The sequence below is a fragment of the Triplophysa dalaica genome, chromosome 10 (assembly GCF_015846415.1).
Source record: "Triplophysa dalaica isolate WHDGS20190420 chromosome 10, ASM1584641v1, whole genome shotgun sequence".
Lineage (NCBI taxonomy): Eukaryota > Metazoa > Chordata > Actinopteri > Cypriniformes > Nemacheilidae > Triplophysa > Triplophysa dalaica.
In genome coordinates this window covers 9,754,042-9,781,768 of record NC_079551.1, presented here as the reverse complement: position 1 = coordinate 9,781,768, position 27,727 = coordinate 9,754,042, and the positions used below count along the sequence as shown (strand labels likewise).

Genomic DNA, 27,727 nt, shown 5'->3' with positions numbered 1-27,727 from the left:
TCACAGCGAAAAAGTAAACAAGTTGCTCTCGAATCAACTGATTGGATGAATCTCTGCCGCTAATCATTTGTGTGCTGGCTCAAATCCATTAGACACCACTTAAGAAGTCAAATATTCTATAACAATGACCATCGAAAGAATGGGTTTCATAAAAAATAAGCTTTTTTGCAATCATGGATCTCATATTGCTAAACTGTCAGCAACATCTGAATTGATGAATGCATGCATAATAGATTTGCATAAAACGGATACATTCAAAGCCCTTTTTGATTCCTTTGTGGATGATTTATCATAAATGTGGATGTGATTTGAAACGTATAGCTTCAAAGCTTTCCCACTTTTGGTTGTTGATATTTGGATAAGTTGACTCACGTCGTTGACCGAAATCCTAGGTGCAGCTTGAAGCGGCCGAGTGAAAATGTCATTGTTCCCTATGGACGAAACGTGCGGCAGATGTAGCTGAGCTGGCTGAGATAAAACGCAGAAGCGATCGTGCATAGAGTTTATTAGCACATTGAGGACAAGTCGGGAGGTTCATTTTCATAGTGCTTGTTTAACCAAAGTGCAATTTATCTATGATAGAACCTGATAGTCTAGGCAAACTGGGAACAAAAAGCAGTGAACGTTCAGAAAATATTTTGGGGATGAATGATTTATTGAACCCAAGAAACAGAAAAGCTATCCCTTTAAATGTGTTGAACCACACATTTGAAGGCGTTTTAAAACCTGATCTTAGTGATGATTGATTTGAAACATGATGGCAAGATACGTACATCGATGCTATTGATAAACTATCCCTGCTCAAACTGTGTAAGGTAAGTTTCTCATATCACACTTTTTGAAAAGAAAATACCCAGATTCAGTATAAAAAAAAATGTGCTCATTTATAGCAAAACTTTTGGTGCTTTGTGGAACACAAACATATAATGTTACGGGTAGTTTAGTAGAAGTGAGACAAATATTAATTTCTCATAGACAAAAGACATAATTTCTGTGGTGCAGATATTAGAATTTGGCAAAAAAGTAACTTAATAAAGTAATTTATATCAACCTGTTTTTGTGTCACTTAAAATGGAGAAATATTGCATCATTACTATCAAGCTATAATTTTCTTAATAAGCATACAAGGCGAAGTTATCTCTTGGACTACAAAGCCCAGAGCTCATTTACTAGACTGGTTTTTTTTTGTAAGGAAAAGACATTGTAATGTTATTCAAATTAAAATTGAACTTTATACCCTGCATATAAATGACCAAATGCACAATATCCTGTGCCTTGATTTTAATACTCAACACATGGCTCAGGATTAAATGAAAAACATTACAACAGCGCTTATAGCTACCCACTTCTAAGATGTGAAATGTATGCACTATAATAGCGGATTATAAATAGATTTTCAAGGATTCACAGGCCAAGAGGATCTTAGCTCCTCATTTGGTAGCCATGGCGAGTGAGTTATTTAGTGTTGCAAACAACAGATAGTAGATACAGTCACATTTCACAACTAATCTGCGACAATGTACAGACTCGCATTCTGTTCCCATAACCTCACAGTCCATTAAAGAAGTGTGAACCTCTCAAATCTGCTCAGATGTCTTTCATCATTAACTCACCCTTGTGTCATTGAAAACCTGGTAACCAAACAACATTGATTTTCATTGTCTGAACACGAAACAATTCTTCAAAATATCTTCTTTTGCCTTCCACAGAAGAAAGTCGTATAGAAGTTTGGAATGACATAAGGGTGAGTCAGGAATGTAAAAATTGATATGTGTCCCAACACTAAATCAAGACGTGGATTCATTGTGCCGTGTAGTGGAACATAGAGCTAACACACAGACAGTCTTAGTCAAAATCAAGGCAATGAAATTATATTTGTTTTCATCCTTTCGTGTCATTTAACACACCTTTACATGTCATTTCAGGTTAACATTTTCGTTTGGCCCAACTTTGGTCTTAAGGAATAAAACACTTAACAGTTCCATTCCAGTAAGAATTACAATTACTCTTCAGTAGTGGTGTAGGATTCTGTTCAGCAGCCATTTAATACGTCATCATTTTATTAGTTTTCTATAACAATAATGTGCATAATAGGTTAAATATCTGTCGTCTAGCCAGTCCATGTCAAGAGGAGGGAATAAGCTCCTAAATTGTGATCAGAAGCTGCTATGTTCGGTTATTTCGACTTAACACCAGTTTGTATCTTTGTACTACAGTTTATAAAAGGAGGTGGGTATATTTGTAATCTTTGTGTACAGCTACAATAAAGAAAACCATGTTAAAGAGGCAAATTGTGTGAGTGGAAGCTACATCAACGTGTATATTATAGGTACAATGTAAAAGTCTCGGTCGTGTAAGAATTATACAGACATGTTCTTGTAGTATGCTGTCAAGTCTGAGGGATCTCTTGTGGCCAGTCACACCATGTACATTCTGAGAGTCAAATCCAAGGTGCGACCGGGAACGGGAAAAAGTTCTCGGTGAAGGAAAAAGTCCACACATTCCTGACTACAGGAAGTGGCCTCCAGCTCCGTCTTGGTCACAAATTTGAGGATAATCGCGATCTGGCATGATGTTCTGTTTCTGGAAGGCTGATTATTGAATCCTTCTTGGGCAGTCCTGAATCTAGGATGGGTCTCATCTGGGGAAGCGTGGCAGGAGGGAAAGCGCCAAAGGACATTTGGTGCGTTAGAGCCATTCTTGGAGGGATGCCACCTCGAAAACCTACCGGCCCTGGGAGGTTCTGAGGGGGGCCGATGGAAGTCGAGGAGACTCGGGTGGATTGGGAAGGGCTTGGGGCAGCTGGCGGCACCATATCCTGGGGTAAAGACAGTTGGGAGGCAGATAAAGCTCGGGCACCCTGGCTCAGAGTGCTCCTGGGGCCTGGTAGACGATGAGTGGGGCTTGGAACGTGTTGCTGAACCAGGGATAGCTGTGACCCTGAGGGTGCACCAGGGGGGCTGGAACCATACTGAAATGTTCGACCAGTAGGTGCTAGGGGGCTGTGGACAGGTGTGCTGGCGAGAGCTGAAGCGAGGGCCAGGGTGGAATACTGGGACCCTGGAGGTGTCTGGCTCTGGACCACTTGGAAGCGGCGCACCATGCGGGGAGATTGAACTGCCCCGGAACCCACTAGAGAGTTGCCCATCTGGGGGCAGAAGCTCATGGCTACGGCCTGTTGGAGAGTCGCAATGGCAGAGCTGGTGGAAGGTTGGCTGAAAGGTGCAAATATGTTGCCAGGAGTCGAAGTAGTCATGGACATGGCCCTGGGTCTCTGCATTTCTCCTTCTTTAACCAGCTTAACCATTTCCCGATCGTACTTAACGATCTCCTGGATCATCTCGTTCTCGCGGTTGTTGAAGACGCCAGTGTTAAGATCGTGCTGTACTTTGTGCATCAGGATGGAGTTTTTCTTGCCTGAAAAAGTACAGATTGAGAACAGTTATAGCATCGTCCATGTATCCATGGTTAAGTTTCATTCAAAGGGATAGTTCACCTAAAAATGAATAATATGTATTCACCCTCATGTCATTGAGTTAGTTTCTTCTTCAGAACACAAAATAAGATATTTTGAAGAATTTTCAAATATGAACACAAAACCACCGAGACATTTCTCAAAATATCTTCTTCTGTGTTTCACCAAGTAAGGAAGCTATGATATGTGTGTCTGGTGTCGCTCTGCTGAGTCACCGCCCTGCTAAGTCTAACTCAAGACACAGCACGTGCCTAACACCTACACCCTGATGGTAACAGACACCAATTTGCAGCTAAAATGACATCCTTCGCACAGCTCCCATCGGCAGGACCCCATCATCACCTTCATTTCCTCTCACCTTCATCTCAACACACAAATAACACTTTCTTGGTTGCCTATTAGGTCCACTGCTACTTGGCGAACATGATAGGATGTGTGGATGCGTGACATACCCTGTTTTCATGTTCTTTCAGACATGCCATATAAACGCATTTAAGACGTAAATCTAACAGGTAATATTTTTGCGAAGCAGATCTGATTGTGATCGCAGATCTGCAAAGCGTCTGGAATATCAACCCCTGCGTGGGCCTTTATGGAATCTGGCTGCCATGGCAACAGCAGCGGAGAGGCCCATATGTAAACAACCTAGGTGGTCATGTGACAAGGAGTGACATCATCAGCACACTGACCTTGGGAGATAAGGAAAGCATCCTGAATGGATACCGTGTGTGTTGGGGAGGGCAGGTAGGCAGCCCAACTTGGCAAAATACATGTTTATGTGCTGAAGACACCAGCCAGGAATTGCAAAATAATTGAGTTGGAGACGAACAAATATTGGATGGGACTCCAATCCACCAACAGATGTGACCCATGAAAGTCCAAGCATGATGAAATGCATGAAATATCTGCATGTGTAGAGTTATTGAAGGTGTACCAGTCAAATGGAGAATGTGTTATGGCAGTGGCACAATGCTTAACTTGTTTTATCCCAAAAAACAAAAGGAGAGTTAGCTGTGTGTATCGGTCACATCTTTCTTAAAGAAAAAAATATATTTATACAAGGTCATCTTTTTCTACACAGTTGGCATTACTCTTTTACTCTCATTACAATTTTTGTAAGTGTACAAGACATAAATAAGTAATTTTGCTCCTCAATGTACCTTGATTATAGATTTTTTTTTATTTGTACGAAATAAAATACAATCTCTGAAATTTATCTCTGTATTTAAATAACTGGTAGCTGATATTTTGAGATTCCAGGTAAGGACATAGGATGATTTTATTTCAAGGGGGTTATTTCAAAGAAGTTAGCGTTACAACCACACATGCAGGGTTGCCAAGTCCACGCTTTTCCAACTGATATTGAGCTACTTTAAACTGTTGCCTTGGCATGTTTTTATTCTGCAATTGAAAAGTTTATTAATTTTGGTTAGCAGTCATTTTTAAGGTATGATTGGTTAAGAAATGATTTATGAAAACAAGGCTGTGCTTATGAAAACTTTGAGAACTATGATAAACGTCTATATGAAATGTTTTAAAGGGAAAGTCTCCCCAGAAATGAAAATTCCGTGATGAATTACTGACTGTCTAGTTGTTCCAAACATGTATAAATAACTTTGTTTGGTTGAACACACGGAAAAAGTAGGAAAAATGACAGTGGAAGTCAAAATTGCCCAAGAACTGTTTGCCGTCCAACATTCCTCAAAATTTCTTGTTTTGTGTTCAACAGAACAAAATCACTAATAAAATATTTTTTTCCAACCATGGGAGTCAATAGGTTCCAAGATCTGTTTGGTAATAACCATTCTTCCAAATATCTTTCTCTGTGTTCATCAGAACAAAGAAATTATACAGATTTGGAACAACTTGAAGTTGAGTAAAGACAGAATCTTTATCCCTTTAAAGATGAAATTGTGTGTAACGCAGAAAAGGGTCTTTAAAATATTTATTTTAGGTATGGTAGTGGCATTTCTTGAGATGGAGTATTAGGGATGAGTCATTGGGCTAGTTTTGTCACAAAGATCTGGCAACTTTGGCACTTTGTTGCAACTGTCCCGTAATTATTTGTTACCAATTGAACTCTGCAGGTAATTGACATACCTATCCGGTCAAGTCGGTCAATGGCAACCGTCTCAAATGCTCTTCTCATCATGGGATACTCTTCCAGGACTTCATTGAAGTTGTCCACAGACAGTGAGTACAGCCGGCAGTAGGTGTCTGCACGCACGCTTGCAGTTCGTCTTCCACGGGTCAGCAAGCAGATCTCTGAGAAAGAAATAAGACATCGTTATGGTTCAAGATTAAGGAACAATTGCGGAAATTAATTTTTGTGAACCAACAGTCCAAATCTACTCACTATACTATACTGTAAATAAGACACAATAATGATAACAATAATGCTTCACCTCTGCTAAAACAAGATTCAGGTGGTCGGATTTTAGTCTTTCGAAGTTGGGCCAGGGATGTGTTAGCTTTGACACTTTGAATCAACTTGCAATAAACACTATATGTCATGGCAAAATATAGTATAGTTTAACATCGGGTTATTCTTTGCTTTTAAAAGAACACATCTATATACACATGAGCAGAGTAGAGATCTATATATAGCTATATCTCCTATATCTCTTGACTGTACTTCTCTAAGGGGGAACAAGGTCAGAATACTCAGTATTACTGAAATGTAAGATCTCATTTGCAGACTGAAGAGTCTACATGCAGTCAAAAGATGGCCAGCAATTGGGATCTACTCCGCTGGAAATATGGTCACACTTCAAAGTGTTGGCACGGCTCTCTCTCAGTGAAGTTCGTATCATCAAGACCAAAATGTCCCTCATACCTGCGGAGTAAAGCTCCACTGCGATTGTGGAACGTGCTTGTTTTAAAAAAATCAATAAAACTTTTAACATGAGTAGCGTTAACAGATTAATAAGAGAATAATAGATGAATGTGTCCTTCAAAGTTGATCACACATAGTTGCTTAGAAAACCCAAAAGCCACAGAAATTAATTCATTCCTTTCAAAGAATGAATCAACGTAAAATCACGTAAAATTTAAAAGATCCTTGAGACACACATTTATGTTCTCAAGGAATTTCTATATATATTTGAAGAGCCTTAAACACATTCCCTTATGATATTTTGCCTGCGTCCTAAGCAGTTCTCAAGAGGGCCATGTGGCATCTGAGGCCTTTAAATGGGTGCGCCAGGTAATACGCCAGAAATCTCAGTTGCTAACATTCTTCCAAATATGTTTCTACGTACATTCTTCCAAATACGATCTGCATTTACTTGGATCCATAGAAAAGCCTCTTTTATAGAATGCTGGTTAGAAATCGTCCTTAATTCGATTTCACGATTATTTCTCAAAGTGCGTATGCGTGATTCATCATAGAACGAACTTACCCACAGAAAACGCGTGATCAGATGTTTAATCTATAAATCGCAATGTTCATGAAATTGCGCGCAGCTTAACAGTTTCAGATTTCCACCTTTTAATGATAAATTAATCATATACAAGCGTTAAGAATTACTTATATTTCCAAAAACCTGCAGCATTTGGACAAGCAAAAGTGCGTAGGTGTGCTCATACCCTGAATTGGCGCTAAGCGCTTTTTTTATAAATATGAACGTTGCTGTGGAGTTTGAATTTTTTACGCTTTACGATCAAATCTGTGCGTACGCACGTTTTATAAATGAGGCCCAAGATTTGATAATCAAGTATCTTTGATGATTGACATATTTGATTTATTATAAGTTGATCAAGTAACATAACGCTAAATTTAAGCAGAACTGTATATTGGATACAAATCAACAAGAAACTAACACCACCCCTGAACTGTCAAACATAAAAAAACTGCGAGAAGCACCTCCATTAATAACCCTGCAAAAACAGCAGCCTGCCAAAAATCACAACATGCCCAGTTTGGGTTGATACATCCCAGCGTGCAAAATGGAACTGCCAGATCTTTGATGAGGTGCCTTAAATTTAGCCCCAGCTGTCACTTATCACAGCTGCACACGGAACATGTGATATCACCTGCAAGCTCTTATTCATCACAAAGGTGACATCACAGAAGCACATGAAAAAATGAACATCACAGCTGTACAAAGAAACTGTGACATAACATGCCTATATTGCTTTCATGAACTAAATTTAAATTGAAGCACACAGGGCTGATCTGGATGCTCACAGCAATATTTTGAAATCGTTTATAAATATATACAGTATGAATATATTAGTACTGAACAGTGTCATTTTTGTAGCCAAGGGAGCATCGCAGTTGATGTTTAAAATCGCTCCGTTATCGCTGTTCTGCTCCATCAATTACGTGTTATAAATTAGTCATATTGTTCTTTATCTGTGGCTCTCGATCAGGACCCCGAGCCAGTGGTATGTTCATAGTCTCATTGAACTCAAGGCTTCTCCTGACTGTTGCCCGGCCAGACCGTGCCCTAATGACTTTGGGAAGAGCATTGGCTTTTTTTCTGGATCGCCAGCGCCCGGCCCTCTGTGTTTGCAACATTGTAAATGGTACAGAGCTCGCTGGAGGGAGAAAGGATGGAGTCATGCTCAAATGTCAGTGATATTTATCACTATAATTCTCAACAAGAGGCAGCTGTTAGGGTCTAAGAGGGAGCAAAGATACGCAAGAACCTAAACATCCCGCATCCTTCAGAGTACCTTCAAGTTCACCTTCTTATGAAAATACCTTTAAGATCAAAAATCATGAACGAAATTTCAACAGAATACCTTTAGAGAATATACAAGTATAATAGTAACATTTATGCATAAAATCTGCAACATGCAGTATCTCACAATAATTGAAATGATCTCAATGTGTGTTCCTTACCCCCAAAATAAGAGCCATCGGAGAGCTTCATGCCTATATTCCCTTTGGTCAAAATGCTGACTACACCATGCTGGATGAAGTACATCTTCTTTCCGATGGTGCCCTCGCGAACGATGTAATCTTTTGGTTGGAAGACTTCAAAGCGGAGTTTTGTTAGCATAGCTGTTACAAAATTGGGATCTGCATTTGCGAAGAGAGGCATAGACGCCACCAGCTTCCGGCAGTTGAAGTTGACTATTTCCTGCAGGTCGATAAAGAAACAAAGAAATAGAATTTAACAGTGTCTTTCAGTCTCAAAAAATTTTATCAGTATATGTGAATCCTGGGAATGCTTTACCAAGTGAGCTACATGAACACTGTACCTCTCGTAACGGCTCGTTCAGCTCCTCCAAAATGCTTTCTTCGTCGAACATCTTGCCCTGGTATCGATGCTCATAGTAGTCGTGGATCTTCTGCCGGAAATCGGCTGGAAGTTTATGGAAAGACATGTACTGCTCAACTTGCTTGTACTGAAAAGTCCAAAAAAACAGAACATTTTTACAGATCATCATTGCTAACCAATATTTCACCCAAAAAATATCACCAATGCTATGTCAAAAGCAACATGTCCTCCATTGTGGAGACGTGCGGGATCACTATACACAGATGTAAATAATTACTTGTTTTCCTATTGGAAACGTTGGCTATTTCGGGAAACATCAAAGGAGTTTTTTGCCGTGGATGTGACCCGCTCAAGACCATATGATAATGTGATGTTCTCCAAGCAGAATTACGATCAAATAAAAGGACGCTCCGTGTAGTTGATCATTTTGTCTGTTGTTATGGCTTTCTGGTTATTATCTTGACCATGTGTGCAATATTGTATAAAAGCAATTGTAACATATATGTTTCTGACTAAAGCCAACTAATGATAATGCATCCAACCAAACATGTGCATTGAAATATGGTGACAACTTGGCGATGTTACGTACAGTATGTCTAGAAATAGTATATTTAACAGGACAGCAAAACAACATAAATGTCAGATTTATAAAACCACTCTAAATTGTGCAAAGTAGCAGGTTATATAACAATCTTTATCTTGAATGGTAGAGCGTGGAGGTTATTAAGTGTGTTAATAACATCTGCTTTGTAACGCTTCACTGCAACAGTACCACACTGATGTATGAAGGCAATAGTGGCCAACAACAAGAAAATTGAAAAAACTGAGATATGTCTTTCGAAACACACAGACCAATAGTTCTCTTGTAAGGTAAACGTTACAAGAACGTGAGGCTATATACGGTAGTTTTGCTTATTTCGAACCTTGTGTTACAATATTTCTGAAGCATCATGGCGTCCTCTTATCTGTCATATCTCCACAGAAGTCGACTCTAGTGGGTCATGTGCACAGAGGGATAATGATGTGGGGGTGTGACCTCGTGGATGGAGAGGTGGTTTAGGATGAATGCATGTGGGTAATAACTGTCAGTATGTGCGCCATGACATACGCTCAGCTTTTGCTGTGCCTTGGGTCAATTCTCAGAGAGATTAACAGGGTGCGATCTGATGCTCATGCAAGGGACACAATCCATACATAGATGAATATCTAGGGCAATATCAAGAAGCAAAAAACAAAACGGTGGAAACAACACATGGTTATTGAGTCAATACTTTTGTTAGAGCAAAGCAATGAGAGGTTTCAGTGTAATAAAATCCAACAACTCCTGACAGATGTAGAAGCTATAGATCAAAGGTCCTCAACCTTGTTCAGGTCAAGGAGCTTTAGATGTATAGAAACAAGGAACATAAATCGCTGTTATACAGGTATGCTGTGTAAAACTAAATTATTTGATTCTGGTCAATTATAACACATATTTAAATATTTGCTTTGATTTTGACAAAAGAAAGATATAAAACGATCATTCTTGGTACGCAGTCAATGTGTAAGATTAAGGAGAATCTATTGACACAAATGCAATAGTATCTATGTCTTCAGAGGTGTATAAACATCTATAATGAAGCGTTACAGTTTTATTACCTTCGAATTAGCTATTTCTATCTACATACACTGCGGGTCCCCTTGCATGGAATTCACCATTTGTTTCTACGGTAGCCCTAAACGGACAAAATGCTATACAGCGTTTCGTAAATACGTTATCTCTTGCGGTAAAGAAGCAAAAACATGACCACATGTTTGTCCTGTGTGCTTTGAAAGGGAGGGGGTGCGACAGTCTGAGCCATTGGTTGTAATTCACAACCTGACCACTAGATGCCAATATAACTACACACAGAACTTTTAACATACATAAAACATTTGTAATGTTACTCAATAGATTTTATTGTAGGAGCTGTGCTCTATATTTTAATAGTTATTATTTAATTATCATCTAATTTTTTGTTTTCTAAAAAATTTATAATACCTGCAGTACCACTATGGACCCCCACTGAAGACCCTTTCAACAGACACGACAGCAAGCGCATTAGCATGGACACCGTTACTCATCATCGCTTTTGGCGGTGTATGTGGAATCATGGGAGGAGAAGTGACTGACTTTAATAAGCTCGGAGTGGAAATCCCATCATGAAGCTGTTTCATAAAAAAGCCTTTTGTTTCTGTAATCCGCCGCAAATCCTAATCTAATCTAATTCCATGCTTAATTAATTACAACTGGATAAAATAATTATACAATCGCACACGGCTGACAGCTGGGGTTGCCAACACTCCAACAATTTCATTGTGTATCAGAATATTTAACATGAGAATATACTCATGTAACTGAACAACGGCGGTACCAATTGACATGCATTGGTTTTGTGTCCATACAATAGAAGCGAAAGGGTACCGCCGTTGTTCAGTTACCAAGATTCTTCAAAAAATCTTTTTTGTGTTCTGCAGAAGAAAGAAAGTCATACAGGTCTGAAACGACAAAATGGTGAATAAATGATTTGTCCCTTTAAAGCTGCAATTCCAGCCATGTCTGTTCGAAATGTAAAATGGCATATTGATGCATGATTTCATTGCATATTATAAAAATACAAGAATTCTGAAATACAGGAATGACTTTTGGCCCCAAAAGTTGGTCTCTGTTTAACACTGACAAAACCAAGTTTATATATTTTCTTGCACACCATCAGTAAGCAACCTTAACTCGTCCAGTTCGACAAACTCTGTAATTTGCACTTTGTCCCTTTCGATCAAGAAAGCCTCTTTTCACTTGTGTTCGATTCATTCAGTCAGTCTTGAGTAAGACAAGGTGTTTAGCCGAAGACAATTACGCAGACCGTGTTGCAATCACGATTTAAAGTCTGTGAATAAGCATTGGAAAGACTAGAGAAAACTTTAAATCGAACCAGCCATTAGTCTGAGATGGGCTATAGCTTAAACCAAGAGAGATAGAGAGATAGAGAGTGGGTATGTATCAACATCAGATCTGCCGTGTGGCTAGGTGACAAAACGTCTTTACATTTTCACTGAAAGCACTGGACGGACGCTTCGTTTCTATTTTTGACGCACTACTCCAAGTACTGCAATTTTCCTGTCATCTGATATACAGTAAATATTTACAAAATAACATTTTACTATGAACGCTCAGTAAAAGATATGAGTGGCTGTTTTTTTATGGAACCCACGTTTTTCACTAGAAGGCATCAAGTGAGGACTGTTTCTAGCGTTCCTTTGACATTAAAAAAACAAATAACATCTATGAATAGAGACCAATTTATATCCAGTGACAGGACAGAGCTAGCATTAGCCTTGCTTCAACCAAACAAGCTAAACATCTGGCAACCTTTGCGCAGGTAGATTAACAATCATAAGCTTCCTAACAAAAGTCATCCAAAAAGTTATAGTGTTGTGTAATATTTTTGGAGATGATCACCTTTGTCCTCAAATAGCCGATTGAATGAGAATTCTGTCACCAATGTTGTTTCTAACCCTAACAGTGGATAGCAAATCCAAAAAGAAAAGGGTTTGGAGCGACATGAGAGTGAAAGAAAAGTTTCAAAATGTTGATTTATGGATGAACCGTTTCTTTCATTTTGCTCATTCTGTCTCCAAAAAAATGACTGAATTACTTTTAAACCGGGCCAGCTCATGAATCAAAGAGTTCAGTAGACCCAAAGAAACATTAGGGGGGCGGGGATGTTTTTCAATTCCGTAGAGATGGTATATTTCTCATCATGACCATCTGCCAAAGCATCAAGGTCTTCGTGGTCACAGAGGAAAAGGGATGAAAGCTGTTTCATGTGAATTGTACATAAAGCTTTCCATCCATATGCTCCGTCGGTTCATCTACAGCTGCATTTAAACCCACAGCCAACTTGGATTATGCTTTATGCAAAGCCCTAAGGCCCTTAGGTCGCTTATATTCTCTGTAGTAAAAAATACACCTAAAAGGAAAAAGCAGATTTTCTTCTCAGCTTCTACATGAGAAAAAGTAATTAACGGCCGCTAAATCACATGCATAGATCACATTACTAGCGGTTCCTGTATCTCCATTGGAGGAGTTACTACGGTATATGTCATATTAAATGTGATTGATCATTTTAACTGATACATTTGATTGATACAGCCGGATCATTACATTTCAGCACATCTATACACACAACCACAGATCCTAGGCTTCATCTTAGAGAAAGCTGATCTGAGATCTGTATCATAAAAAGGTGCTTGAAAGCCAGCGTTAGGTAAAGCATTCTCATTACGTAATGGTTAATGTCCCATTCATCTGTTGCTTTTTGGCAATCCATTGGATTTTGCACAGAAGGAAGAGTTAGATGTGATGAGATGATTGGGGACGTGTAAGGACACGATGCTGTGTGGAGTTCAATGCCTATACACCTGAATGAGTTTATCATGGCCTGGTTGAAAACTTTGGCGTGCAGGAGACCCCTGTGGCCCCCACTGTGGAATGTGGGCCGGACCGTGGCTGTTGTTACATGTAAATTATATTGTGGGTAGAATTGCGAGGTTAAACAACATATATACTGCATCCAAGTGGCAAAAAATAGTGTGTATACACAACCTTTATAGTCCTTTGCGGAGTCACAATTAAGTGTCGTACAAAACCTGTATATGACTCTTTATTCTGTGGAACACAAAAGAAGATATTTTGAGAAATGTCTCAGTGGTTTTGTGTCAAAACAATGGAAGCCAATTCTGTGTTTTTAGCTTACCAACATTCTTTGAAATATCTTCTTTTGTCATCCGTTAAAGAAAGAAAGTAATAGAGGTTTGGATTGACATGAGGGTAAGTAAAGGACGAGTTATCACTTTTAGTTGAACTATCCCTTTAAGCACTAGAACCACCATCAGCGTCCCACCTGTGAGATCACTTCATCTTGAAAATGCTCAGTCAGCCATCATGAACCAAACTCTCCCATCAATGTCAGCGTTTTGGTACAAAGGAACCGCATTAGATGTGTTTTCTGTTCTGCGTAAGGAGGATTAAACTACAAGTATTCAACGATGTACTCTTTATCACATTCAAAGAGTAGGCTTTGTGAAGCGGTTACCACACTCCAGTTCCCCTCGCCCTTAACAGCCCTGCTATCTGACAACAAGCGGCCCCGTTGCTAATGATTAATGAAGAGGAAAGTCTATCGCCTCAAGCAAGATTTGATGAGCTCCACTGACAGTTCTTCTGGGAAACGTGGCATTATTTCATTTTTTCAAGTGTTATCCTTATTTATTCAATTTTAGAGTGAAATAAAAAGAGAAAATCTCTCTAAAATGATTTAGTAGAAGAACAACTCCGGATGAATTCTACTCCTGCTATTGAACAGCCTCATAACGGCTACAACCACTCTCTGTAAGTTCTGTGTTCGGGTCGGTACACACAGCCCCTGCCTGCGGAGGAGTGCGATATGGTATCCAAACAATGTTTCTGCATAGCCGCTTCCATCAGCTTAGTAAACAAATTCACGTGTATTGCCGTGCCCACGGGGAAGCTTATACAGCCACATTATTTACAACACTGGTAACAGACAATTGCGCTTATCAACCACATGGGGGAACGCGTGAGCAAAAGTTCTATAGTGTTCCTTTAAATCGAGATACATTCGCAAGAGAAGTAAAATGACTTGAAGATTAGCCTTGTTTTCTGAAAACAACATATAAAAATGAAGGGAATTAATGTCTAATACAAGTAATGATATCTGACAATAAGGTAAGAAAAATTGTTACATCAAGCTTTGCAAGAAATCTTAAATTAAGATACATTTAATGACTTAAGATTCATGTTTTTCAAAACAATTAAGTGAGTTTAAAATATTTGCAATGGGGTGAGAAAATAAACTTGAATTACAAGATAAATTTATGTCATATGGAAAGTGACATAAGAAATTAAATTAAATAAACTTGCAGCTTCTGAATTTGTTCGCTTTACGTTTGTACCGTCTCAACAAGCTGGTAAGTTGACTTAACAACAGTGTTTGTCCTGTAAACCTAAAAACACATGTTGAATCAATTTATTAGGTAGTAAAACTATATTGGCAACAAAAATCTAGATTTAAACATAAACTTAAATAATATTTTCTTTTCTAAAAAGAAAGACTACATTTCAGTTCACATTCTTTAAAGTCAAGTTAAAGTATCTTGATTTAAGAATTTGTAGATATTTGTACCTGACAACAAGACAAAAATTGCTAAGGAAGAATATATTTTTTGCACTGAAGTCACATATTTAGCAGATTTTATTTGTAACGTGACATGACTGCCGGCCCCAAGGGATTTTCTGATAGCTTCAAATGCATTCCTTTTTACTTGGTTGGCCTCAAATTTCTAAGATGTTTCCTTAAAACCCCTCTTTACATTTAATTCCTATTCCACAAAGCTATCATCATCTACTTCCAGAAACAGAAAGCGAGCCATTTCCAGAGAGAAGTCAGCACAACCCCGCACACTGTAGTTAAACCAAATAGTTTCTGACACGTGACAAGCTGCGAACCGAGCATCGCAGGTGTAAACAAACACCAGATGCCGTGATTAGAAATCAAAGACAAAGGAATTACAGCAGTGGGAGGGGTCGACAACCGATCAGATGTGAGGGAGACCAGATTGCGGAGAACTCCCAGAATCCGCAGCTGTTGGGATAGCTGGCCTGAGAGGTTGCAAACAGATGATGGGACCGACTTTGATCTGGCGAGATCAAACGATCGGCGACACATGAGAAGGTCATCTGCAGGTGTTTCGGTACGTGTGTGTGTGTTTAGGCAAGCGTGTCACCCACCTTCTCCTGGTACTGGCGACGGGACGAGTCCAACGACTGTATGAGGGCGGTGGCGTGGCCGATGAACATGGCATAGCAGGTGGCTCCCACGATCATGCTCAGCATGGTCAACCAGATATCAGACATACTCTCAGGGGCCTGGCGCCCGTACCCGATACACAGCATATGGCTCATGGCCTTGAACAGGGCGAAGGAGTACAGCTCGCTCCAGGAGTCATTCTGGAAATCGGGAGGGAGAACAAAGGGGACTTTGATTATTTCATCAACACAAGATGCATTTCATCATGATGTTCATCCCAGATCTTGACTAAGGAGCTCAAAACTCAAACTAGCATCTTCTACGACTAGCTATGAACTTTCCGCATATTCATTATTCACTTTCTCTGCGGCTTTAGGCAATTAATGAGCAGCTGTCTGTTTATTATTTCAGCCGGGATGATCTCATAAAGTCTCCGCACTCGCAGATATCTGCATAAGACCTCAGCTGCCGCACTAAGATGCTTCGTTTCCTTTCATAAGCGGCTGATTTTTCAGAACTGACCTGTCGGGTCCCTGTTTAACCTGATTTGCATTCAGTTCGTGCAGGGTTTAGACAAAGCTATGAAAATCCTGAATCAAAGAGATAAAGTCAAGGGGGCTGTGGGTGACTTTGAATGATGACGTGGGGGATGTCTGGGGTGAGAAATGGAAAAAGGGGCGATGGGTAATCAGTGGAATTACTTTGTGAAGGAGATAAGACGAGGAGGGGCTCGTTGGAGTTGGCATGGAGAAAGCTATTTATAGTAGTAGAGCCTGTCTGTCTGTCCGTCCGTATATTTGTGGTTCAATACATATGTAAATAAGCCTCGGAAGAAAAAAAATGCATCCGATTGATTGTTTTTTTTTGCTTGACGCATGCTTCCAGAAAAAACTGTATTTACCCATCAATAAGCAAAAGTAAACCAGTAAACGTCAATTGAATAGGCCAGATGGTACATTTCTACATTATGTAAATGTTTACATTCATATTATGTATTTACGTTTTGAAATGTACCTTCCGTTGTAAGATTTATTTTGCATTTAAAAAAAATTGAAGCTTGCTGAAATATGCCTTTTAAACTAAGATACAAAGTATACTTTCAGTCTACTTTTTATGTATAGTTGGCCTATACTTGCACTCAATCTTTTGATGGAGATATATTGGGTGGGTGTATCTACTCTTTTGATTGAGTTGCCCATAAAAGGTTTAGTGTATGAAATTTAGCAGCATCTAGTGTTGAGGTTATGAATTGCAACCAATGGCTCACTTCACCCCTCCTTTTTGAAGCACTAAGGTGGCTCTCACAGGGCTAAAATGTTGTCATGTTTTCGCTTCTTTGCCGAAGGAGATAACATATTTACGAAACGCGCTCTGTAGAGCAGTTTGTCTGTTTAGGGCTACTGTAGAAACAACATGATGAATTCCATGTAAGGGGACCCGCGGTGTATGAAGTAAGAAATAGCTCATTCAAAGGTAATAAAAACAAAAGGTTTCATTATTTAAGGTCTTTATAAACCTCTGAAGACATAGCTATAGATATTAAATTGCATTTCTGTAAATAGATCATCAGAAAAATTAAACATTTGTCCTGTAAATGATTAAACATTGGACCTTAAAATACCTTTTACTCATAAGCTTGGGCGTTTATATAGAAACAATATAATATAAATAATGTATGAATGCTAAAATAGAGGTTTCATGTTATGTTCACTTAAAGAAAACTTAAGCATACTTGCAGTATAAAAACTACCAAAAAAACTACTCTAGTTTACTTGCATAAATTGAATTGCAGTAGTCGAGACGAGAGGATATAAATGCATGTACAACTCTCTCGAACTCTGTTAAAATTAGTAAATTAATTAGTTAAAAAGTCTACAAGTACTACTATAAAAGTATTGAACTAGTAACTATGAGTACTATGAGTATATCAATAAGTCCACTTGTAGAATATTGGCCTTGTACACTAGTCGTGTACTCAATGTGTACTACTGTTACACCTAAAGTATGCTTAAAAAACACTACTACTTTTGATATTAGTTTGCTATATAAAGTTTACTTAATACTTGAACTTTACTTAAATATACTTGATAAAATGAACTAAAAGAATACACTTTGAAACATGATGAATGCTCACATCATACCCCTGATGAAAAAAACAGTAAATGCTGGTTTCGTATGTCATGTGCTGGTCCTTAGCTGGTTCAAGCTGGTCAAACCAGCATCAAAACATACCTAACCCAGAATATACAGTAAAAACAAAAAATGTGTCAGTTATTTGGCAGTAATTTGTTTCTCAGTGCAAAAGTATGCAAATGAATGCCACCCGTATGCCTTACAAATCATTCACCAACCCAACAAATCTCTAAGGAGATACAAGGATAATTAAGTACTCAAAAATCATTTTCATGCATATACATCAAAATAATAAAGACGTTTAACGCTGTATAATCTATTTAAGCAAACATTGTAGCCCTGCTAGCATGATTTTTAATATGCTAATAAAAGATTAGCACATTAAGATACACAAGCTGTGTAATTATGCCTACGTTTGCTAACTTAGCGCATATTATACCTTGTGTTACTTGTCCCGACTAGCACTGAGAGGAATAATGAGAATTTATGGCTAAATTGATTTAGCTTGACTAGCATAGCAGTTGGTTCCCATAAATTTTCCAGAGAAGACGCACTAAATGGAGATGGATTGAATTAAATAAAACCTGGGCTGGAACACACAACATAAGTCAATGAAATGACAAACAACATGCTCGTTCTGTGTCAATGTTCACTTTGAACGGTTCCTCAAACTTGTAGCTCAAGTGTTCGTTATTTGCTTATATTCTTATGAGTGGCACATGGTTTATTTAGGATTCTAGCCATGCAAACACGGATTTGATGATGCTAGGTCATGGATCACAGGCCTCAGCTGGATCAAAGGGGATCAAAGGGGTTATGGTCCATTGATCTATCAGGTTCTAGATAACACAGCGACAGGTGAATAACAGCTAAACCATCTGGAACTCTTTTATGCAAGTCAATATTGAATTTCAATTTTAACCTCGACCTTAAAGCAATGGTCCACCTTAAAAAGAAAATTGTGTTTATTAACCCTCGTCTTAGTAAAAAACATTAAAGAGGTAAGATGGCTTGAACACAAGAGGTGATTTATTTCGAATATCCTGGCAACGTTGTTTCCATATAATAAAAATGAATAATAAACTGGGACTGTCAGGCTCTAAAATAAACGTACATTTACATTTTTAAGGCAAGATTTTAAGGCATGGATTGTGTACACATATTTCTAAGATATAGTTTATCTACCCCTCAGCGAATGTGAAACCGTACATTATGGCCAAAAAGGGCTTGTTGTTAACACCAGAAACACACTTGACATGATGAGACAGATCATTTTGGCATCATTTAGATTTTCATTTCAAGCGATCTGTCTTTCAGAAGCTGCTGACCTTGATTGCTGAGAAATGGCAGCAACAAAAATAACTGGATTTATAATACTGTAAAAACGTGTCACACGGTGTCTGAAGACACAAGACCGTGTCACAAAGACTACGAACAAAATGAATGACCAGACATGAAAACCCCAAATTGATCAGCTTTTACCAGAACATCCAATGAATTCCATTCCTTTGTTGATATTGGTATCCAAACAATGGTGGTCACCATTGACTTCTATTGAATGGACACCAAACCAATGCAAGTCAATGGGGACCAACGGTTCACAACATTTTTCTGAATATCTTCTTTCGTGTTCTGAAGAAAAAAAGGTATACAAGTTTGACATAAGGGTGAATAAATGATGAAAGATTTTACATTTTTGGGTGAACTATCCTTCTAAATGATAGAGCTGAGAACTTCGGGAAAAAACTGTCTGCAATACAGTTTTCCTCTTTTTCATTTCATAAGTTTGGCAACTCTTCTATTTGTAAATTTGATTTAAAAGATGTAAAAATTGTCATTTCCTAGTGGTCGATGATCCTTTTTGTGACTAACAGTTTACACTAGAAGCCTTTGCACCACATACTGCATGTGAATGAACCCAAACGTAAATTAGCTGAAGTCATTTGACATTTCACACCTTACAAGAAGGAGTTTACGGTCCCTTACCATACATCTCTGTCGCACACATTCAAACAATGTAAGACCAGACTAAACGGAAAGCAGGGGCTCAAGAGGGATGGGTAATAGTGGGCAGTAAGGGGCGGCTTTGAAAGTGATTAAAGCTCCCCTCAAATGTGTAACTGCTCATACACCAAACTGTTTGTTTCTCATTTAGCCACGTGTGACAATGCTTAAGATTTTGAGTTAAACCAGCATGTGGAAACCTGAAGCTCTGACATCCACCAAGGGTTGCCAGGTATTGCTTATTTATGAGGTGCTGGTGGGTGTTTGAGAAACATATTATGGGTCCCCTTGGGGCAAATGTTGCGTTACACTGTTTAATATTTTATGAGAGTTTAGTTCATTTAAGGTTTTTAAATAAAACCAAGATACATGCAAGATGTTAGAGGAAAGACTTACCACCATCTTGTTGAGGGACACCCAGCAGTCCGAAGGGAAGTCCTGCAACATGGGCACCAGGAACTGCAGGCAACCGTCCCAATGGCACAGCAGAAGCATCATGCCAATCAGATTGAAAATGCGCATCACGGCGCTGGCCAGGTCATAGGTCATGTGAAAGATCTGCCAGTCAAGAAGAGAGCAACATTAGATTGGAGTAGCAGAGGGCAAAGAGAATGTCGAGGATAAAGCAGAGCATTCAATTATGTGTAACAGAGACACGGGTAATTGCTCTTCGGTTTGAAGGACAAACAGCTTTAGTGGTTTTGATTTCCTATGAGGACAATTACCAAAGGTTTATCTTTTTCATTTTTGGGAGGATTTTCCTAACAAGCAATTGTTTCTGAACCCTTGTATCGACTCGCAGATTATTTCTGACCTCTAGATTTGCTCTTGTGTGAATATGACAAAATCGCCCTTAATGCACATGGAACAGCTGGACAGGGTTTGGCCAGAGTTTTTATGTAATGGGTACTATCCAGTCCACCGGTTTAGATTCAACCGCCTGTCGGGTCATGATGGTATAAACATGCCGGTGAGTGGTGAAGGAGGAATGTGCCCAACTGATATCACGTTCTCCCTGACAGAGAAACTTGCGACCAAAGAATGAGTCTCTAGGAAACATCAGTGTGTGCAGTCTGTTTGTGGTTACAACGTGAAGAGGACTGCTGCTTGAAAACAGATCTGGCAACTGTTCAGGATATTGCCTCGTGTGGTTGAGCGAGACAGCCTCGACACTTGCTTTCTGTACCAGAAACGATGGCTGTCACACCTAAATAAAGCCAAATGCCCTAAATAGAGACTAAGCCAAAAACAGACATGCTGTTGAAGAATCCACCGCCTTGGCTGTGTGGTTATTAAGATCTACGTCCGCGGGGGTTGTTGCTTTATCTAGCTGAGTAAAAGCAGGGACGTGAGCTTCATACCGATATTAAACAAAACGTAAAACTGGCAAGAGCATAACTGTTGAAGAGAAACATTAGCCCAACGGCTGTACCAAGAGCCTTTAGATCGGGTTCAATGATTTCAAACAATGTGGAAGCACTGGAAGTTGTTGAAAAAAAAACCCATGCTAAATATCAACAATACTTTTTATGACTATTTATTTGACTATTTTTATTTATTACTACAGTATTACTACAATGGAACTTTACGGGAAAGTGAAAAAATATATTTCTTGCAGATTGGCCAATCAATCAAGATTACTCAACAGGTACTTCATATGACACTCAATAATTACAAACTCATTGACTTGGGTTCCACCATCTGGTCCCACTTTCTATGAAATAACTGTTAGAGGGGTCATACGACACGGCTAAAACAAATATTATCGTTTGTTTTAGATGTAATACAATGTGTATACACGATTAAAGGTTCAAACCGTGCATGTTTGTATATGCTCTCTACCGTGCCTCTCTAAAACTCGCAGATTGTTTACAAAGCTCATCGCTCTGAAAAGCAAGATGTGCTATGATTGGCCGGTTAACCAGTGCGTAGTGATTGGTCGAATACTGCAAGCGTGTGTCAGAATTGTTAGGCCTCGTAGCATATTTGGAACATGAGGTTCCAAAGCAATTGTTCTGACAGGTACGCCGGCCTTACTTGCGTATAAATTTAGGCGGTCTCAGTCAAATCATACCATGAACTGACGTAGATTTGTAGGGGTGTGGTTACATAAGGCGTTTCAGGCAGGTCTGGTTGAGCATTCGCTTTTAGATAGAATACATCTTTTCTTCCGACACTTTCATGTTTGCAATTTTACGTGTGTAATACATCCATGGGCAACTTATAACACACCAAAGACACATAAAAACACTTGTTCGTGCCATATGACCCCCTTAAGATTACTGTACCTGCCTATGCAATCAAGAGCCATAAGGGGGCCAAACACTGGGCAGAGCGGATGTTGCACCGCTGGGTAAGGTTGATTCAGTAATTGAGGGCCATGCCCGCTCGCATTACCACTGTGTAATCATGAGCATAATTGTCCCGTTTGGAGAAAAGAACACATATGAATGAATCATTAGTCAGTTCAACCCCAGTCAAATCTTCACGGTGGTGTCTGTCGCGACAGCTGTTCTGTGTGTAATCAGGTGAAGATTCTCAAGAGCTGTGTCGAGTGTTTTAAAGCATCGGCTTGGTTTCGCATGCAATTTCGATGCAATGAACTGCTTTTACCATCAGTCCATTGCTGTTAGTAATGCTTGCGATGGTTAATTACTTAGGGTTGCATTAATTAAACCCAGAGCCTAATTGATCACCCACAAAATCTTGTAAAAGGGAATATTGGAGATCAATGAAAAGCATCATCGATTGCATTATTTCTCTTGCAATCACAAACCAGAAACAAAGTGAACCAGAGTTCAACAGGTAATTGAACATATGGAAGCATGGGACTCTGGAGAGATTTTGCATTGACGGTTATCCACATGGTATACAGTGTATGTCTGTCCCTTGGGTTTCAAACACACAGCATGTGCTTCTTGGGAACAGGATCGTTTTTCCATCTCAAACATACTGTTATTGTTGACATCAACAATAAAGTCAAACCATCATTGATCTTACCTCCTCCCATTGATGGATGTAACGAATCAACCTGGACAGTCGCAGAAGTCGCAGCAGACTGAGAATCTTGGTGAACCGCACGATCCTCAACGCCCTGGCCGTCTTGTAGACCTCAGAGTCAATGCCTTTCTCCACAATGAGAAAGATATAATCCACCGGGATGGAAGATACAAAGTCCACTACGAACCACGTCTTGAGATACTTTTTCTTGATCTTCCGAGGGTCCAGTATTATCTCGGTGTTTTCTTCGTAGACAATGCCCGTGCGAAAGTTCAGCACCAGGTCCATGAGGAAGAATGTATCGGACACAACGTTGAAGAGAATCCAGGGGGTGGATGTCTCCTCTTTGAAGAAGGTGATGCCCACGGGAATGATGATCAAGTTGCCCACCATAAACATCAGCATTGTGAAATCCCAGTAAAACCTGCGTAGAGAGTCAAAGAAATATGAAGGAAGTACAGGTGAAAAGTCATACAACACGGGGGACGACTGAATAATATAAACATGAAATTACAAAACATGGGTTGTGATGAATGCATGGGTGGCACGGAACGTAATAGTAATGTGCAGAATTTTACATATTATCCTTTTAATGTAACATATGCAATTGTGATTTAAAAAAATAATTGTGATTTTGAGAGAAATATAAAGGCTAAGCTATCTCCGAATCCTCAATGCAATGAAAGGATTCATTAGTTTTGGCAGGATAAGTATTATTAATATGAGAATGTTTTTTAAACTAGTCTTCGTTAATATAATGCTCCGCCGTTGTAAATCCAATGGATTCGGGCACACCCTTTTAATAAAGGAAGGGGATTTAGTCCTCGTGCGTTCACTGAGACAGGGATACACCCTATAAATAACCCGAGCTTTGACAAGCACGCAGCTCGCAGACATGAGGAGAGACTCGAGACAGGCCTAATAAAAAAAGCATTCGCGTGATATAGCGCCCATTGGTTGAGATCAATATTGCGAAACGTTACACCAATAAATAACAGTTACCCAAACCCGTACAAGGTCATCGCAAGGACGCACATCAACACAGACGCGTTGAGGGCATAACAAGATGAATCGGGGTGTGAATTTTGAGTCTGATTTTAAATAATAGGACATGATGGTCCGAGTGGATTCTTTTGAGTATCAGTCGTTTCTGGCGCTGTTTGCGGTACCCAAACTTCTAAAGCGGAGCTCTTTCAAGAAAATGGTGTAATATTAACACGTGTTCTACTATATAAATCATAATGGTGTTTTAGTGCAATGACTGGTTTGTTTTCACAATCCAAACAATATGGGATCACCAACCTTTACTATGCGCGCTTAAAAATAAACAAAAACGAGGACTTGAAAACAAGGAAGAGAAAAATGCATGTTATGAATCATCTAGGGTGTTCGTAACGCACATGCAAACAATGACCAAAATGCGTAAAAGTCGCGGATGCGTAATGATGCTTATGTTGAAAAATCATTTGGGTACCAAATCGTGTTTTCTCCTATAGAATGAAGTACTTGCCCACATATAAACATCCTGTTTGTTGTATTTATATTGTGTCCTACAAAAGTGGGGAAGCAGTGAACTTTGGTTCACTTGATAGAAAATCAACCTGTTTGTTTCTGTGTTTGAGGAACGCCCTCTTTGCTCCGCGTCCTGGGAGAAAATTAAGCGCAGATCACCGGAGAGTATATTATGGTAAGTGCTTGCTTGTAGAACAACAAACAAAACATAAAAGAAAACAATACCTTGCTTGTGATGTCAATGAACCATAAACGTATGACATTATAGTGCGCGCAAAGCTGGCACATCCGGACCAAAATAGGGAGCGCAAAGCTGGCACATCCAGACATAAATTTCATTGAGGTTTTAAGTAATGCTGTGTGTCTTATCATGCGAATCGTTTAGCAAAAAACAGATCGTGAGAATTTGGTGTCCTTTGACATTTAAAGATCGTCTTTCTTTAACCACAGCATGTCTATCAGAAGGCCTGAGGAAGTAAAGTTTAAGTAGCATTACTAAATGCATTTTTATCCTGAGAGGACAAGCTGGATGATATCTGAACTTTGTAGTATTGGCCATTTAAAACAATATTGTGTCCGGCTTTTACGCACAAGAATTTCCATAAATAGTCTTGCAAAATGATGCACACCTGATGACATGAAAGTACAGATGTCAAATTGGTGCACTTCTTAGATTCGTGATTTATCCCACATCTTACAATATGATAAAAAAAAAACGTTTCTGTACCCTCAATTCTCGTGGCTAACTATAAGAATTGTCATTCTTCACAGGGTGACAATCACAGTTCCTTTAATTGTATTGTCCTTACCTGAAATCACTATACGGATGAATAATCCAATTGCCAGCAGATTTGACTCGTTCTTGTTCCTTTTCCACTGCCTTTTGGCTGCCAAACATACGCAGTGAGAATTTATTGACTCCGGGTTGCAGCATGGAACTAAACTGTCTTTGCATGTAAGTTTGATTGTCTCTGGAATCCCCTTCATCTGCCAAAATCTGTCCATCTTCAGATTTAAGAAAGGTGCCAGAATTGCCTGGTTGCTGGTTCGGGGTGGCTCCGCGCCCAGGTGAGGACGTTTTTCTGCTAGGCGCGTTCGAGAAAGAAACCCTGGAGTCTTTCTTTTCTATTGGAGCGTTTGGGGCCCCCAGGCTCGCCGTCTCGGCCCCTGGACCCTGTGCTGCTAAAGATCCCTTAGGTGTGACAGAGCCATCCATGCTGGAGGTGGTGGAGTGGCATGCAGACACTGGGAATCCTCCACCTGTATGCTTCTCGTGTTTAGAGAGATTTGAGGACAAGCTCCAGGAGGTGGCCGCGTCTCTTCTGCAATCTCCGTTGATTACGCATCTCATTCCGCTGCCCTCCTCACCTTCAAAGCCGGCGGCTCCAAGGGTCCTTTCCGCGCCACCCCTGATGACCGGGTATGTAAACCCGGGGACATCTCCCTGGCACAGGAACGCTGATTCCGTGGCGCGTCCACATGAGACAGAGGCGAAGTCCTTGTTGTGCGCGACGCGGAAATCATTGTTGTTGGAGATCCTACTCACTGATGCCGTTGCTCCCCCTCCTGGTGTTAAATTCTTCATCTTGGAGGAAGGGTCAGGAATGTCGCTCCTCTCTGTCTCTTTGTGGTCTTCATCGCCGTCTTCAGTTTCGTCCATGACGGGGTTGCTTAGGGATCCGTCCTGACGCAGCCAGTTTGCGAAAGCGCAGACGTGGTCAGGGACCCTATACGGTCCTTAACTCTTCCCAATGTCACCAATACACTAGGAGACAACTACACCAGTCGCGTTGCCATGGCTGCAGTCGCTCACTCCCTTACCTGGTAACCATCGCAAGCACTACATTCTCCCTCTCACGTCGGCGTCAGAATGAACGCAAAATTAAACACTGCGTAAGAGAGCGACAGATGAACAGGTGTATGGATAAATAAACCTGATTTGGACAAATTTACCACTATTGCATTATTTTCAAGTGTGTGCTTCTAAACCCTATTAGAAAACGCATGTATTTGAGGTTTTAAGCATCATCTTTTTACTGGGTCAATGAAATTTGGCTTTTAAGTATTTGACTGCATTATTTTGCAAGTGAAGTTATAGTGTAAGCTATTCTGTAAGCTAAATAAGGATTTAATAAAAGCCTCTATAAACTCAGCTGGCTGCCATTTAATTTTGCATAGTTTAAAATGCTTAAACTTACAAATGTGTTGCTTGCTACTATATAAACTGTGATTTGAAGTATGGATCTATTGTAACACTACTGAGAGCGTTCAGTCACAGTGCCGCTCCCCGAAACAGGCAAATAATTGAGTATATGTCGCCACCTGCCGGTGATTCAGAGAACGTGCTGATATGCACCTTCACCCAGATACATTTTATATTATATTGCTATATAAAGTGGCAGGAAACATTATGTGAACCTTTTGGAATGTCATGGTTTTCTGAATAAATTTGTCATAAAATGTGATCTGATCTTCATCTAAGTCAAGGGTATTGACAAATAAAATGTGTCTAAAATAACAAATTTATTTAATCTTTCATGTCTTTATTGAGAACCAAAAAAACTCAGTGCTTGTGGTAAAAGTATGTGATCCCTCGAGACCACAAAAAGCTAATTGGAGTCAAGTTTTAGCACACCTGGAGTCTTTAAGATAAGTTTGGAGGTTTGGACTACAGCTACTTTGACTGATAAAAATCCCTCAAACTTTTGAAGTTTGCTCTGCACAAGAACACGCTTATGTGAGCCATTCCTCACCAAAAAGAGCTTTCAGAGGATCTACGATCAAGAATTGTTGATTTACATAAAGCTGGCAAGGGTTACAAAGCGGTTTCAAAGACTTTGGAAATTCAACAGTCTGCAGTTAGGAAAAGAATATACAAATGGAGACACTTTGGGACCATCGTTACGCTTGAAAACATCATCCCAACTGTAAAGTATGGTGGAGGAAACATCATGATTTGGGCCTGCTTTGCTGCATCAGGGCCTGGCCAGCTTGGAATCATTGAGGGAAAGATGAATTCCAAATGTACATCAGACAGTTCTTCAGGATAATGTGAGACTGTCCGTACGTCAGCTGAAACCATGTAGAAGCTGGGTGATGCAACAGGACAACGACCCAAAACACCGGAGCAAGTCCACAACAGAATGGCTTCAGAAAAACAAAATCCACCTTTTGGAGTGGCCAAGTCAGAGCCCAGACCTCAACCCAAAAGAGATGCTATGGATTGACTTGAAGAGGGCTGCACACATGAGATGTCCAAAGAATATGACAGAGCTAAGGCAGTTCTGCCAGGAAGAATGGGCTAAAATTTCTCAACGATGTGCAGGTCTGATCCACAGCTACAAGAAGTACCTGGTTGACCAGTTAGTAACTATAAAGGTTCACTTGTCCCACTTCGATTTTGCATGTGTGTGTTCTTTTTATGTTTGTCAATACCCTTAGATGAAGATCAGATCACATTTTATGACAAATTTATTCAGAAACCAATGAAATTCCAAGCGGTTCACACTTTCTTGCCACTCTAG

General features: G+C 39.7%; 1 protein-coding gene across 2 annotated transcripts; it reads right to left on the bottom strand.

Moving 5' to 3' along the window:
- Window positions 1-615: 615 nt before the first annotated feature.
- On the bottom strand, window positions 616-27,333 carry hcn2b (hyperpolarization activated cyclic nucleotide-gated potassium channel 2b). 2 transcript variants are annotated; one of them, XM_056759585.1, is made up of 8 exons: window positions 25,013-27,333; window positions 22,692-23,115; window positions 20,088-20,249; window positions 15,536-15,754; window positions 8,687-8,833; window positions 8,325-8,565; window positions 5,576-5,740; window positions 616-3,417 (listed from the first exon to the last, which is right to left on the bottom strand). In XM_056759585.1, the coding sequence occupies exons 1-8, from the start codon at window positions 25,861-25,863 to the stop codon at window positions 2,540-2,542; spliced, it is 3,087 nt and encodes a 1,028-aa protein (XP_056615563.1). In that variant the 5' UTR covers window positions 25,864-27,333; the 3' UTR covers window positions 616-2,539. The 2 variants fall into 2 exon arrangements, with proteins under 2 accessions (XP_056615563.1, XP_056615564.1); XM_056759586.1 differs by lacking the exon at window positions 15,536-15,754.
- Window positions 27,334-27,727: the final 394 nt, after the last annotated feature.

Excerpts from the sequence above, each read along its gene's own strand:
- hcn2b (XM_056759585.1), bottom strand. The coding sequence starts at position 25,863 with ATGGACGAAACTGAAGACGGCGATGAAGACCACAAAGAGACAGAGAGG. Across the intron at positions 23,116-25,012 it reads CATCCGTATAGTGATTTCAG|GTTTTACTGGGATTTCACAA; the intron begins GTAAGGACAATA and ends CTCTCTACGCAG. Across the intron at positions 8,566-8,686 it reads TGAACGAGCCGTTACGAGAG|GAAATAGTCAACTTCAACTG; the intron begins GTACAGTGTTCA and ends ATCGACCTGCAG.